Source organism: Cryptomeria japonica, chromosome 9 (assembly GCF_030272615.1).
Source record: "Cryptomeria japonica chromosome 9, Sugi_1.0, whole genome shotgun sequence".
NCBI lineage: Eukaryota > Viridiplantae > Streptophyta > Pinopsida > Cupressales > Cupressaceae > Cryptomeria > Cryptomeria japonica.
The window spans coordinates 214,940,896-214,956,839 of NC_081413.1; the positions used below are offsets into that span (position 1 = coordinate 214,940,896).

General features: G+C 36.3%; 1 protein-coding gene across 1 annotated transcript in view; it reads left to right on the forward strand.

Moving 5' to 3' along the window:
- The window catches only part of LOC131044496 (uncharacterized), a 65,399-nt gene extending 50,098 nt beyond the window's left edge, over positions 1-15,301 (forward strand). Inside the window, exon 2 of the mRNA XM_057977826.2 lies at positions 14,661-15,301. Coding sequence (XP_057833809.1) covers positions 14,661-15,128 — 468 coding nt within the window. The 3' untranslated portion in view covers positions 15,129-15,301. The remainder of the gene's footprint in view (positions 1-14,660) is intronic.
- Positions 15,302-15,944: the final 643 nt, after the last annotated feature.

Genomic DNA, 15,944 nt, shown 5'->3' on the forward strand with positions numbered 1-15,944 from the left:
AGGTCTCTTACTTTATCTGAAAGTGCCACTAGGAGCTGGGAACTTTTCTGCATCTTGAATTGTGCTTCTAACCCAAAGTGGTCTTTTCTTGCTAACTGCAATGTCTCTAGGTCCATCAGTTGGAACCAGAGGCTCAGGAGGATCATCATGCTCAATAGGTTCGGGAGGTTCAATACACTTCCTCTGAATCTCAGGGTTAGTATCAATATCCAAATTTTGATTATCATTGACTTATTTATCATTATCAATAAGAGAACCTTTAGATTTCTTGAAAGCAATATTTTCTTCAAAGGTGACATCCCTACTTACCTCAATGTACCTTTGACCAAGAATGTAGATGCGAAATGCCTTGGAAGATTCACTATATCCAACAAGGATACCCTTCTTCCCGAAAGGCTCTAACTTAGTCCTCTTTTCCTTTGGCACATGAACATAGACAGGACTTCCAAAGATCCTTAGGTGGCTGATATCTGGTTTGACTCCAATGAAAGCTTCCTCAGGAGTTATGTTCTTCAAGACACGGTGAGGGCATCTATTCTGAATGTACACTGCAGTCTTGGATGCCTTAGCCCATAAGAAGGTCTTCAGGTCTTGATCGTGAATCATAGCTTTGGGAGCTTCAACAATGGTTCTATTATTTCGTTCAACTATACCATTTTGTTAAGGATTGTAAGGAACGCAGAACTCCCTTTTAATTCTTGTTTCTACACAAAAGTCATTGAAGCTACTTGAGGTGTATTCACCTCCATTGTCAGATCTTAACACTTTAATCCTTTTACCAGACATATTTTCAGCTAGAGAAACCTACTTAACACTTCATCAGATTCTTTAGATTTTAGAAAGTAATTCCAAGTCTTTCTAGAAAAGTCATCTATAAATGTAACATAGTATAGAAATCCACTAGATGAAGGAATAGACATGGGTCCACATAGATCATAATGAACAAGTGCTAATTTTTCCTTAGCTCTACTTTCACTATTATGAAATTAACTTTACCTAATGCACAACCTTTGCAAGCATCATCATGAAATTGATTAAGTTTAGGCATACCTTTAACCATCTTTTCAAGTGAAGGAAGTGCTTGATAGTGAAGATGACCGAGCCTTCTATGTCATAACTCGCTAGATTCAGGAGCTTCATGAATGACTGCTCGAATGGGGTTAGCTAAAAGCTTATACAAACCATCATATCTATTTCCAATAACACAAGCAGATTTAATACTAGATTTCTTAGGCCATGCAAGTACTTTACCTCAGAAAATGCTATTTGATAACCTTTATCTTCTAGGGCAGAAATAGAAATTAAATTCCTCTTAATTCAAATGACAAATAAAATAATTCCTTCATTTCAAATTCAGTAGCTAATTCTTTCTTACACCTAATGATGAGACTATCTTCACCAGTTAGAAATAAATCATCTACATATAGAACCAAAATTAGCATTTCACCATTAAATACTTTAAAGTAAATGTTAGGATCAACATCATTCTTATAAAATCCTAAACTAACTAAGTACTTATCAATTCTTTCATACCAAGCTCTAGGAGCTTGCTTGAGGCCGTAGAGAGCTTTCTTCAATCTTCACACATGAGTTTCTCTATTATGAATTTCATAACCTTCAGGTTGTTCAATATAGACTTCTTCCTCAATAACACCATTAAGCAAGGCAGTCTTTACATCCATCTGATGTAATTTCCAACCTTTGGCTGCAACAATAGCTATAATAGTTCTAATGGAAGGATATCTAGCAACAAGAACAAATGGTTTTTCATAATCTATGCCTTCTGAGAAAAACCATGAGCTACAAATCTAACTTTATATTTCTGTAGCATGTTTAATTTTAAACAACCATTTGGAAGAAACACCAGACTTACCTTTAGGTTTAGGCACAATATCCCAGACATCATTCTTGATGATGGATTGATACTCTTCGTCCATAGCTAACTTCCATGCTTGCTGGTTCACGACTTCTTCTATGCTGGATGGTTCAACCTCAATGATGTTCATTGCAACATAGTTGGAGAGCTTCTGAGGTCTCTTACTTTATCTGAAAGTGCCACTAGGAGCTGCAAACTTTTCTACATCTTGAATTGTGCTTCTAACCCACAGTGGCCTTTTCTTGCTAACTGCAATGTCTCTAGGTCCATCAGTTGGAACCAAAGGCTTAGGAGGATCATCATGCTCAATAGGTTCAGGAGGTTCAATACACTCCCTCTAAATCTCAGGGTTAGTATCAATATCCATATTTTGATTATCATTGACTTCTTTATCATTATCAATAAGAGAACCTTTAGATTTCTTGAAATCAATATTTTCTTCAAAGGTGACATCCCTACTTACCTCAATGTACCTTTGACCAGGAATGTAGATGTGAAATGCCTTGGAAGATTCACTATATCCAACAAGGATACCCTTCTTCCCGGAAGGCTTTAACTTAGTCCTCTTTTCCTTTGGCACATGAACATAGACAAGACTTCCAAAGATCCTTAGGTGGCTGATATCTAGTTTGACTCCAGTGAAAGCTTCCTCAGGAGTTATGTTCTTCAGGACACGGTGAGGGCATCTATTCTGAATGTACACTGCAGTCTTGGATGCCTCAACCCATAAGAAGGTCTGCTGGTCCTGATCGTGAATCATAGCTTTGGGAGCTTAAACAATGGTTCTATTATTTCGTTCAACTATACCATTTTGCTGAGGATTGTAGGGAACGCAAAACTCCCTCTTAATTCTTGTTTCTACACAAAAGTCATTGAAGCCACTTGAGGTGTATTCACCTCCATTGTCAGATCTTAACACTTTAATCCTTTTACCAAACATATTTCCAGCTAAAGCTTTAAATTCTTTAAAGCTACTTAACACTTCATCAGATTCTTTAGATTTTAGAAAGTAAATCCAAGTCTTTCTAGAAAAGTCATCTATAAATGTAACATAGTATAGAAATCCGCTAGATGAAGGAACAAACATGGGTCCACATAGATTAGAATGAACAAGTGCTAATTTTTCCTTAGCTCTACTTTCACTTTTATGAAATGAACTTTTAGTGTTCTTACCTAATGCACAACCTTTGCAAGCATCATCATGAAATTGATTAAGTTTAGGCATACCTTTAACCATCTTTTCAACTGAAGGAAGTTCTTGATAGTGAAGATGACTGAGCCTTTTATGCCATAGCTCGCTAGATTCAGGAGCTTCATGAATGAGTACTCGAATGGGGTTAGCTAAAAGCTTATACAAACTATCATATCTATTTCCAATAACACGAGCAGATTTAATACTAGATTTCTTAGGCCATGCAAGTACTTTACTTCAGAAAATGCTATTTGATAAACCTTTATCTTCTAGGGCAGAAATAGAAATTAAATTCCTCTTAATTCCAGGGACAAATAAAATATCACTAAGATGCAAGGACATGTTAGATTCTAAATTTAAAGAAGTGCTACCAAAACCTCTTACCGAATACTGAGCATCATCACCAATTACCACATTGAGGTTGGACTCTTTCTCCTTCAAGTCTGAGAGGTGCTCTCGATATCCCGTGATGTGTCTAGATGCACCACTGTCTATCAACCAAGTGTTACTATCGGTTGGCACATTGTTGGACAAGGCAGAAATGAAGAGAGTCTTCATTATCCTCTGAGTTTGCAACTTCATTCAGGTTGGCCTCTCCTTGCATGGGCGGATTCTGACATTCTTTGGCATAATGTCCAAGCTTGTTGCATCTGAAGTAACGGAAATGTGAAAGATCCCTTGACTTCTTCCCTGAATTGAAAGCAGGAGGTCTGAAGTCTCTATCTCTTTTGAAGTTCTTCTTCTTCCAATGGCCTCCCTTTCTTCTAACATGTTGAGATGCAAACACATGTTGATCTCCTCCATGAGATCCTTTATGTATTTCTCTGGCAGCAAGGCATGATGTTGAAATGATTAGCTAGTTCGGATCATATTTTAATGATGTCGCGTGGCAATTAAAATATTATCTTATTGTAATAAGGTTAAAGTAATTTATGTCTAATAGGGCTGGGCCCAAATGTAATGTGTGGTTCATGTCTAATAGGGTTGGGCCCTAAAAGGAAACGTGGCTCAACTTGCAAGTTATGTAGGCCCCAAATTTGGGCACCAAAAGTGCAAGTTAAATATGTAAAATAAAGGGAATTTGGCAAAAGTCGACTTGGGAAAACTTGAGCATGGATTCATTCTACACAACCATATCCTTGTCAAGTGCAATCAGCCTTATGCAAGTACAGTCAGTGAATCTGGCATGTTAGAGAGCGAATCCATTGGACAACTTGCTGGGCAAGGTGGTGCGCTATACTTCAGTGATCTCCCTCTTCAAGTGGTGTCGACATTCTGCTCTATCTGAAGACATACTACAACTGCATATTCTAGGTTCAGTCAGCCCTAGATTGGCACTCAATCAGATAAGTAATCTGATTCATGTAATCTGCTTATAAATAAGGAACTGATCTGAATCTTTGATGCTGGGTTTTTCCTCCAAGAGGGAGGTTTTCCCAGGGTACTTGTGTCTTGTGTTGTGTTCTTTTATTATTATTTCTGCTTATTCTCAGTCTGATTATAATTCAAGTAACTAGATTAACATCTGATTGCCTAAAATCAACGCGTGACTCCTCTTGAATGCAATATGACCGGAGGCGATTGAAGGAAGGGAATTCAGCTCTACTTATGCTTTGAATGAAAGGATCCCAAGAGTTAGGAAGACCATTCAAAGCAATCATGACAATATCCTTGTCCACAACCTCACTTCCAATGGCATTGAGTTGGTCCTTAATTCTGAAATCTTCATGAAGAAGGACATGACTGAATCTCCTTTGCTCATTTTGACTTGAAGAAGTTGCTACCTCAATGTAAGTGTCCGGCTGATGTTGTTGATCTCATATATCCCTTCAAGATGTTTAAACATCTCTTGGGCTGTCTTCAGTTTGGAAATAACTGGAACAAGATGATCCTTCACGGAATCAATAAGGAACTTCTTTTCCTTGAGAGCATTCTTCTTGAATTGCTTTAGTTCTTCCGGATCCGAAGGTTCAGTCAGATCCTTATCTTCCACAAACTGTAACATTTCCAATTCTTCAAGAGCAAGGAGGACACGAACCTTCCATGATGTAAAATTGAGGGCACCTTCAAGTCTGTCCTCTACTTTCAGACTTGTAACCATCTTGCAAAAACTAAAACAACAAACTGAAAGTGAAGTACAACTAATAATCTAATTATTTTGAATGAACCCAAAGCTCTGATACCATGTTAATTTTAAGCAATTAGTTGTTGATTTAAGCAATTAGATTATAATCAGACTGTGACATTCACAGTAACAACAAGTAACAACAATAAAACACAAGACAAAAGACACCAATACCTTGGGAAAACCTCCCTCTTGGAGGTGAAAACCCAGTCTCAAATACAATATGTATTATCTCAAATGTAGGCAATTACAAGGCAATACACTTATCTCAGATTGCTGTTTAGTATATCAATGAAGCCTGCAGCCCTTATCAACAATGGATAGATAGGAGAATCAGCAACAGATGTATAAGGTCAAATTTGCACAATAGAAGTCCTTCCCAAGTTCATATGAGGGTCTTTGACTACTTCGCCACAATCAACCTTGAAGATTTCGCACAATAGACTTGTATGAGTTCGCTTGAGTGAAGGAGAGATTGCTGCTTGGAGAGCAGATAACATTTGCATGAGATGATGTGATGGTTTAATGACTTTGTTTTCTGTTATATTTATATCCCATCTTTGGTGCCAACCCTCAAGTTGGCTTGCATCTAATTTATTGATTTATTTTCATTTATTGCCTTTCACGTTACAATATTGGGTCCAGCCCAAAGCTACAATCAAGTGTCTCCACATTACAAGTTTGAGTCCAGCCCAAAGTTACAATTGATTGCCTCCACGTTACATGATTGTGTCCAACCCAAGATAATTCGATTTACATAAGAGATAATACATTTGTATTTATAATGCAATAATCTGGTATCCGATCTAGCTATTATTTTCAACATTCTCATATGCTTATTGATGTGTTGTAAACTTTCTTCAATATGCTTCAAACATTTGCTTAATATGTCCCATAGATCTTGAGGATGTAAGGGTGCCATAATTACTGGATTGGCTCCTCCACAAAGCTCCATTTGTTTATTTTCCTTGCTTGGATGCTTTTAAGATCTTCCTTATCGTGCCTTGTTTTCTTACTTGGATTCCCTTTTTTTCACTATCGAACATTGCCTCTATATTATGTAATTGGCTTTCACATATGTGTCCAAGCCTCCATTCTTTCTTGCATTTGAAGCACAAACCTTTTTCTTTTGGGTCTTCTTGGCGTCTTTTAATTTTTCTCGATTACAATTGTGTCCATATTCCCATTTTTCCTTATAGTGGAAACATAGACCTTTGTTCATGAGCTCCTTTCTTTCATTGTAAGACAGTGGGGGAGAGGGTTGATTTTTTTTATTATATTTGTTCATGAAAAAGTAAGCCAGCCGTTCTTCAGATATTCGAGGGACCATAAAAACTAACCTTTGAAATTATGCGATGTAGTCTTCAAGGGTTCCTCTTTGCCTTATTCTTGTTGGCACTTTAAAATGTTTTTGGGGGTGAGTCTGGTCCTCTTGAAGATATTATAGGTCCTTATACTTTTGTGGTCTTGAGTAATTAGACCATGATGCCACCAATCATGTGCCATTCCTTCGAGGTGTAGTATGGCGAATGCAATGGCATCTTTTTTTGTCATAGGACAAAGGGTGAGGTATGTTTCCAATTTTTGAATCCAATAATGTGCTGTGAGCTTCCCGGATCCATCAAAGTTGGGGATGGTTATTTTTCACACTTTGTGTTGTATTTCTAAGTTGGGTTGTGTTCTTCTTCTCCTATGGTTCCTCCTTGCATTGGCCTCACAAAACTCAAAAAAAGGGAAGGGATACTCCTTTTTATTCCTCCCTAAATAGGAAAGTTGGTTCATTTGTTCTTGGGGTTGACTCTTGGGTGGTTCTATTATATCACTTTCTGATTGATTTGGGGTATTTTCCCTTTCATTTCTGGGGTCTGTTCTAGGATTACCTATAGTTGTCGTTATGTTTTGCAGGGCTTGGGCAGTTTGTTCCATAAAGGCTCTGAACTCATGTTCCATTTGTTCCTTGGCTTGGGCTATTGTAGTTTTCTTTCTTTTCCTTTCTATAGCCCTTAAAGCTCGTTGACTTAATTGCATCATCAATTTCCCTCAATTTTAATTCTAAGCCGTATGCATATTAATTCTAGTCATATAATGGATACCAAAGCATAATAGATGGCTCATGTCATCCAACAAGGCCCAAGGCAGGACAGCAGGTTTAGTTGACAATATTTTATACCTAGCAGGTAATCCAGGAATAACTAAAGAGGTTGAAGTTTTCTATCTTATGCTCTCTCATGCACAAAACATTGTTCAATTTTCTTCACAAATAACACTTTGCTTTCCTAGAAAAGTTGACTTGTGTAGGTCACTAGTTTGAATGCCGGGTCGACTCTGTTAAGGATATAGCTTCATTCGGATTGAAGCAAGTAATATATAACGACATTGAACGAAGGGTCATGTCCCTGTAGGGTCATGACTCTATGTGGCATAAGCCACGTAGAAGTCATGCCCCTACGTGGACATGACTCTTCATCCTTTTATTTATAGGCATCGACACTTGCTGTGAACCAAAACCAATAACTGTGGCAGTTTCACGAACCAGCAAACTGTCGATATTATCATAGAAGATTAATAGTTAGAGTTATATATATACACATCGGAGGTAAAACATATTCATTGCAGTGATCTTATTAAAGTCTATCCTCACTACATATTACTAGACTATTGTATTCTCTATCTCTGATCTAAATTCCTTAACATGGTATCAGAGCCACGTTGGTAGAGAAATAATAAAATAGTGACACCTCTTTTCTAAAAAAAATTCAGACTTGCACTTAGAATCAAAGGAAAATCAATCATGGTGAATAGTGTTAGAGTGGAGGATAGACTTGAAGGCGCATCCAACTTCGTCTCATGGAGAATTCGAATAACAACAATTCTTCAAGAACTCAAACTAGATGCATACATAGAAGAAGATACTAAGATGCTCGAAGACGAGCCAGAGAAAACAACCTGGAAAAGACACAACAACAAGGCTAAGAAAATCATAATTGATGCTATTAAAGATCACATTCTCCCAACCATCTCAAAACTAACTACAGCTTATGATATGTTCAAGACCATTCAAAACTCATATGAAATAAATAATGCAAGCAGATTGCTCACTTTAAAACAACAATTAATGCATATCTACATGAACAAAGGAGAAATAATCACATCCTATTTCATGAGGATTTCAGAATTAAAAGACCAATTGTCAACTATTGGGAATAATATAGATGATATGGAGCTATCTCTATTAGCACTTAAGGGATTACCATCCAGTTGGGAATCCTTTATTCAAGGCATTAGTGCTCGTCCGACACTACCAAAATTCGATCAACTCAAGAATGATTGTACTCAAGAAGAATCTCGACTAATCACAAGAGGATTGGGTCCAAATAAAGGGGGAGAAATTAAAGCACTACCTGCTAACACAAGCAACAAAGGGAAGAAAAGGAAGTTCAAACGGAAGAGAGGAAATAATCACAAAAGCAAAGACTTCTCCAAGATTCAATGCTACAAGTGTGATAAATTTGGACACACTCATAGGTTCTGCCCAGAAAGAAAGAAAGCTCAAGCAACCATAGCTGAAGTCAAGGAGGTAGAGAATCCTCTATTTTTCTTAGCCTTATCAAGCGAACTCAACTCAAACAAACATATGTGGATAATCGACAGTGGAGCATCTCGACACATAACCGGTTTTAGAGATCAATTCAAAACCTTTGAAGGCCACTCAAATGAAGAAGTTACAATAGGAGACAATTCTACCTATCTAGTGAAAGGAATTGGGACCTGCTCAATTCAATTAAGAACAGGAGTTACATTACAATTGAAAGATGTTCTCTTTGTACCAGGTATCAAAAGGAATTTGGTCTCTATTTCAGGACTAGCTGATCAAGGATATCGTGTCACCTTCCATGAAGATAAAGTTCTACTCTGGCCTAAAAACTCTAACATAAAGAATGCTATTCCTATAGGATCTAGAGATGGTAGTTTATACAAATTATGTAATACTCAAAAACAAGCACTAAATCATGAAGTATCAAACTCTAATGAAATTTGGCATAGAAGATTAGGACATCTTCGATTTAGTGCCCTACCTTCTATAGGAAAATTTACCACAGGATTACCCAATCTAAATCTGCACATGTTGGAACTTGTAAAGGATGTGCTCTACGGAAGAACTCAAAAGGGTCCTTTCCCTCAAGTGAACACAAATCAAAATTGTACTAGAACTTGTCCACACTGATTTGTGTGGTCCAATGTCATTACCATCACTAGGGGGATTCTTGTAGTACGTGATATTTGTTGATGATTACTCTAGGACAACTTGGATCTATTTCATAAAACTCAAAGAATCAAATGAAGTGTTATTGAAATTTAAAGAATTTAAGGCCCTAGTGGAAAATCAAACTGGGAAGAAAATAAAGACTCTAAGATCAGATAATGGGGGTGAATATATCTTTGAAAATTTTAAAGAATTCTGCATTTCTGTTGGGATTAAGAGGGAGTGTACTGTACCTTATAATCCTCAACAAAATGGAGGGAGTGTACTGTACCTTATAATCCTCAACAAAATGGAGTTGCAGAAAAAAAAAACAGAACCATCATTGAAGCTGCTAAAGCCATGATGCATGATCAAAATCTACATATCTCATTTTGGGTTGAAGCCTCAAATACAACTGTGTACATTCAAAACAGATGCTCTCATTCAATCTTAGAGAATATAACACTTGAAGAAGCCTTTATAGGAAATAAACCAGATTTAAGCCATCTAAGAATCTTTGGTTGCGTGTATATTCACGTTCCTAAAGAAAAGAGAACCAAACTAGAACCCTCCGGGAAGAAGGGCATATTTGTTGGCTACAGTGAAACCACTAAAGGATACAGAGTCTATATTCCAGGACGAAGATCCATTGAAATCAGTAGAGATGTCAAATTTGAAGAAGATGCTGCTTATAAACTATCTTTAAGTGCAGAAGATGATCTAACCACAGAATTAGATGAAAATCCTACAATTGAAAATCAAAGGAAGAATAGCATAGAAAATCATGAACTTCAATCACCTAATTTCGAGAATGCTGAAAATCCTAACAACAAGGAAAGACCACTATGGGCAAGAAAGATGATTGAAGAAAATAATGTGGAACCCGATGAAATCTTCAAAGAGAATAAGAAAACAAGAAGTCAATCATGCTATGTTTTGTCTCATCAAAGTGGTATATAAAATCAAATATGCACCAGATGGTAGTATTGAAAAACACAAAGCCAGATTCGTTGCCAGGGGGTTCTCTCAAAAGGCTAAAATTGATTACGAATAGACATTTGCTCCAGTTGCCCGATATACTTCTGTAAGAACCATCATTGCCATCGCAGCTTCCAAAGGGTGGAAGATACACCAAATGGACGTGAAGACCGCATTTTTGAATGGTGTTATTGAGGAAGAAGTATATATAGAACAACTTGAAGGCTTTGCTACACATGATAGAAATCTCTGTGTGTAGACTAAAAAAAGCTCTCTATGGCCTTAAGCAAGCTCCTAGGGCATGGTACGGAAGGATAGATAGTTATCTCTCCAAACTAGGATATTCCAAAAATGAAATCGGATGGTGACATGTTAATACTTGTTCTCTGTGTTGATGACTTGTTGATAACAAGAGAAGATCACCTCATTGCAAAATGCAAACAAGATCTTGTGGCTGAATTCGATATGAAGGATCTAGGTCTACTGCACTATTTTATGGGCCTAGAAGTATGGTAAAAAGAGAATTATATTTTCCTAAATCAAGGAAAATACACCACTGATATCCTGACCAGATTTGGTATGATAGATTGTAAGCCTCTATCCATTCCAATGGAAACAAATCTTCATAAGCTCAAAAGTGAAGTAGTAGATTCAGGAACCTACAGATCCTACATACTATAGACAAATTATTGGATCTCTTATGTACCTGGTAAACACTCGCCCTGATATTTGTTACGCTACCAATGTGTTAAGTCATTTCATGTGCAAACCTAAGAAGATTCACCTAATGGCTGCTAAGCATATTCTGAGATACTTGCATGGCACTATTGGACTTGGCCTGAAGTATAAAAATGTTGAGATACAACTCCAAGGGTATTCTGATTCCGACTGGGCAGGAAGTTCCATTGATCGTAAAAGTACAGCAGGGTGTTGCTTTAGTCTTGGATCAGCTATGATATCCTGGTTTAGCCAGAAAACAATCAATAGTTGCTCAGAGTTCCACTGAAGCCGAATATATGGCTGCCTCCATGGGAGCACGTGAGGCAGTATGGTTAAGGAAATTGCTAGTTGGACTATTTGGGAAGCCCCTAAACCCCACTGTGATTCATTGTGATAATCAAAGCTGCATCAAACTTTCTGTAAATCCAATTTTTCATAATCGATCCAAGCATATAGAAATCCCATACCATTACATAAGAGATATGGTAGACAAAGATGTCATCAAATTGACCTACATCAGCACTGAAGAGCGAAGTGCCGACATATTCACCAAACCTCTTGCAAAGTTGAAAGTGGAGTACTTTAGAGGTAAACTTGGTATGACTAAATTATAATGGAAATTTCTGATATTAATCTTAATCATATGTAATTGATATATTCATGAATATCTTGAATGCAATATTGCATGTATGTGTTATGTCATGGAAGGTGACGATCTTTCATGTGATGTAAGTGTAAGATCGCTATTGTAAGGTGACGAATTTCACAATAGCCTGATCTGTTATCAAGATTGACTACATTAAGTTGTTGTCTCGGAATGTGCCGGAAATCTTGATACTAAATTTGCTATGATGAGTTATTGAATTGTTATCATTAAATGATTGTTCCGAAATATGTCGGAAATTATGATAACAATCATATCATGATTGACTACATTAATTTGCTGTCCCGGAATGTGCCGGATATCATGATACTAAATTATTTCACATGTGATAATGACAATGTTACAATTGTCACTAGAATCAAGGTTGTAATCTGATAAGACTTCAAGTAGTTGTTGTCCTAGAGTGTTGGATATCAGATAATCCATATCTCTCTGAGATATGAAGTATTTCACTAGTAAGTGTTACTAAGTGAATGATCATGTCAAATGAATGTGTATATCTAGAATGTTGTTCCTTAAAACTTAATTATGAAATTCAATCCTCTTTTGCTAAGAGGGAGTATTAAGGATATAGCTTCGTTCGGATTGAAGCAAGTAATATATAACGACATTGAACGAAGGGTCATGTCCCCGTAGGGTCATGACTCTATGTGGCATAAGCCACGTAGAAGTCATGCCCCTACGTGGACATGACTCATCATCCTTTTATTTATAGGCATCGACACTTGCTGTGAACCGAAACCAATAACTGTGGCAGTTTCACGAACCAGCAAGCTGTCGATATTATCATAGAAGATTAATAGTTAGAGTTATATATATATACACATTCACTACATATTACCAAACTATTGTATTCTCTATCTCTTATCTAAATTCCTTAACAGACTCTCTCAACCCATTCACCAACTATTTAAGTATTGGGTAAGGTACAATTTCTTTCCTTGTAAACCTCACGACATAAATGAGTGCAAGATTTGGTTTCATAGTGCAATCTAATACATTGTTTCTTATTTTATCATTGAAATAAACTAATAACACTAAATCAATTTACTTAAGTTGCAACCAAAGCCTGGAACTTCCAACAGTACTATTGAGAAACCATTTCATCTACCAAGAAACAAAGAAGTAGGAGCTATTAAGAACTCAGCGTAAGGTTAACAAAACATACAAATTCAACTAAGGCCTAGATATTATTGGCTCCCACGTATCATTTCGTGTTGACAATTTTGCTGAAGGAGTTACAGAGCTCCAAGAGCTCCTCCTCCATGCATTCTTACAACTGATTTCTGAGATGCAAAACCTTCGAAAAAGGCTTTTAATAAAGAGCTCCACAGCTTCTCAACGCACCTCGCACCATTCTCTCACAAAATTCCTCTATCCTTTCTACTTCGATGGGTGTCCATATCCTATTCCAAAGTTCTCATTGCGACATAGGCGGGGAGGATGCTGCCAAAGGTTGTGGAGGATGCTGGTAAAAGTTTCTAAGTCTTCTCAACGAATCCATTTTGTGCATAACCAGCAACCATTGCAGTCCACAAGATCACATTTCTCGAGGCATTTCTTGCAAAATCCTGAAATCTTATTACAAAAATCACCATACTGCACATATCCTGCAATCATAGCATTTTATGAGACCACCTTTCTTTGAAGGACTTTGTCCCCCCCACAATTCTTATGCCACCTCTATGCTTCCACACCGACTCCTGTCAATGTCCTCGTTCTGTTCTCCTCTCTGCATGCCATTTGAAAATAGGTCGGGCCCTCATTTAAAGCCAGTAAATCTGCCTTAATGCGTGCCCTTCCCTTGCCCCTTTTGCAGGCGATTAATGTGGAGAGGGGAATGTCATTCCTCCATTATGGCATGGAGGACAGACCTCCCTCTCTATCCTCTCTACCTCCCTCTCCATCCTCTCTTTCTGAAAACATTTAATTGATTATTTGTCCTTCCCACAGTTGTCCATTGCATAAATGACTGGTGTGCAGCATGTGACACTTTTTTGGCAATCCTTCAGTATCTGTGATCTGCACACATGCACTTGAATGGGATCATGGCACCTTTTGTGGTTGATATAGACAAAATATCAACATGAGGACAACTATCAAATAATCAAAGGGCATAATCAACATAATATGATATCCTTAGCATAACCTTTAAGATATCAAAAACCACTTTATAATTTAACAGACTATTAATTGGATTAAGCTTTGTAAATTCAAGATCACATAGCTTAAGCTTCAACAAGACTCTAGACATCACACATCAAAGCTCTAGACATGTTAGAGTAGTACTACCGACTGGGTGGTGTATTACAAACCATTCATCTTATGTTATTCTCATCTCTGTGTTTTAATGTTCATTGATATGAATTATGTGTTATCTTTACTTTTAGCATCTTCTGTAGATTTATAGTTCTGTGAAGGTTATATTTTGTATTCACTTTTAGATGTTTCTCCCTGTACATTTTGTGCTGTCTTAGAGTGTTGCACTTACTCAGATCGAAATTTCTCTTAAGAATTTTTATTGATCCAAAAAAATGCTATCAATGTCCACAATGAATTGTGTGGTTTCTGTTATCTTTGTGCCTAGGGGTTGCAGAGATTACTAGAGTATCACATTTATATCATAAATTTTCTAGATTTGCACTAAATGATACCCACTAATCTCAGCTATGTTCTCTTGAAGTTTCTTATTTATCACTGATGGTTTTATTTTTGTGGGTGTGGTTATGTGTATTTGTAGCTCTCTGCACTTGCATGGATATGCTACGGTTTTCCAATACTACATGACCTCACATTAATATAAGACTTACTATAATTGAATTGATATGTATAATCATTTTTCTTTTAATCCCTTTCTTGCAGTTGAATTCATTAAGGGCAGAGAGAGAGCAAAAGACTTTACTGGTCATAACAGAAAACATGGGGAAGTCTGGCTCAGTAGGCTCAGATGACGAGATCAAGAAAATGGAAGAGCCCATTGGAGATGATAAAGTTACTGGGAAAGATGTTATAAGAGAAATAAGAAATGTGAAGAAGCAAAATATGCTCACACATGTGGCCCTTGGCATTATTCTTGTATCAGGTACACTGTGGCGTTTATCAGAACTTTTTTTAGCTTTCAAGATAAGGAGAACAATCATTCATCCTTTAGAAGCAATAGGTGGTTTGTTAGGTGGCAAGGGTTCTCATCTTCCTCACGTGGAAACTCGTCTTCCTCGCATTGAAACTCCGGTACTCCCTCAATTAGAGATGCCATCCGTGAACAACATTTTAAATAGCAGACAATTTTATGGATCTTATGGGCACGCTGGACAAGCTGAAGAAAAGTAATTCTCTGCACTATCGTATGAAAACACCTATGTAGCATCCACTAAAGCGTCACGTTGTTGCATTTGAATACATTCAACCTTATTATTATTCTTTTTTGCATTCATGAATTCCACCAATTATAAGATTGTATTTATTTTATTTTTTTAAAGTTCATATGTGAAATTTTTCTCCAATGTGTTTGGCTAAAATTATTTGCGATAAGAGTTATTTTTTAGAATGATAGATTTTTTTATGTTTTTTTTTAGAGTTCTTTATATTTTCAAAATAATTGTCAATTTTTTTTGAATTTTTTTATTTCTTAAAATAAGTAAAATTTGACTTAAATTTACACAATTAAAATAGAAATTAATCCATTTCATTTCAGTACTGTCATTAATACTTTATCGGAAATTAATTTGCTTTAGACAATATAAATTATTGTGAATCTAAAAATATAACTAGCATAGAGGAATATTGGTCCATTATTTCACTTAAATATTTATTTTATTACTATATAGTAAGAAAGATTAATTTTTTATTAATATATGATTTTTTGTTTATCGGTTTGATTGGTTATTATTAATATATGATTATTATGTTTTAATATATTGTTATTATTATATTTTTACATTTTCATTAAAAAAACATAATTAATAGAATTATTTCTAATATATTATTATACTATTTTTTTTTATATAGGTAATGGGTTGAAGCTGATGAGGTGTACATACCTTATTCCCTTGTGGGATTTGAACTTGCGACCTCTCTTTCAAGAACACAAATTCTACACCATTAGGTCAACTCAAGATGTACATTATTATACTATTATTTTATTAT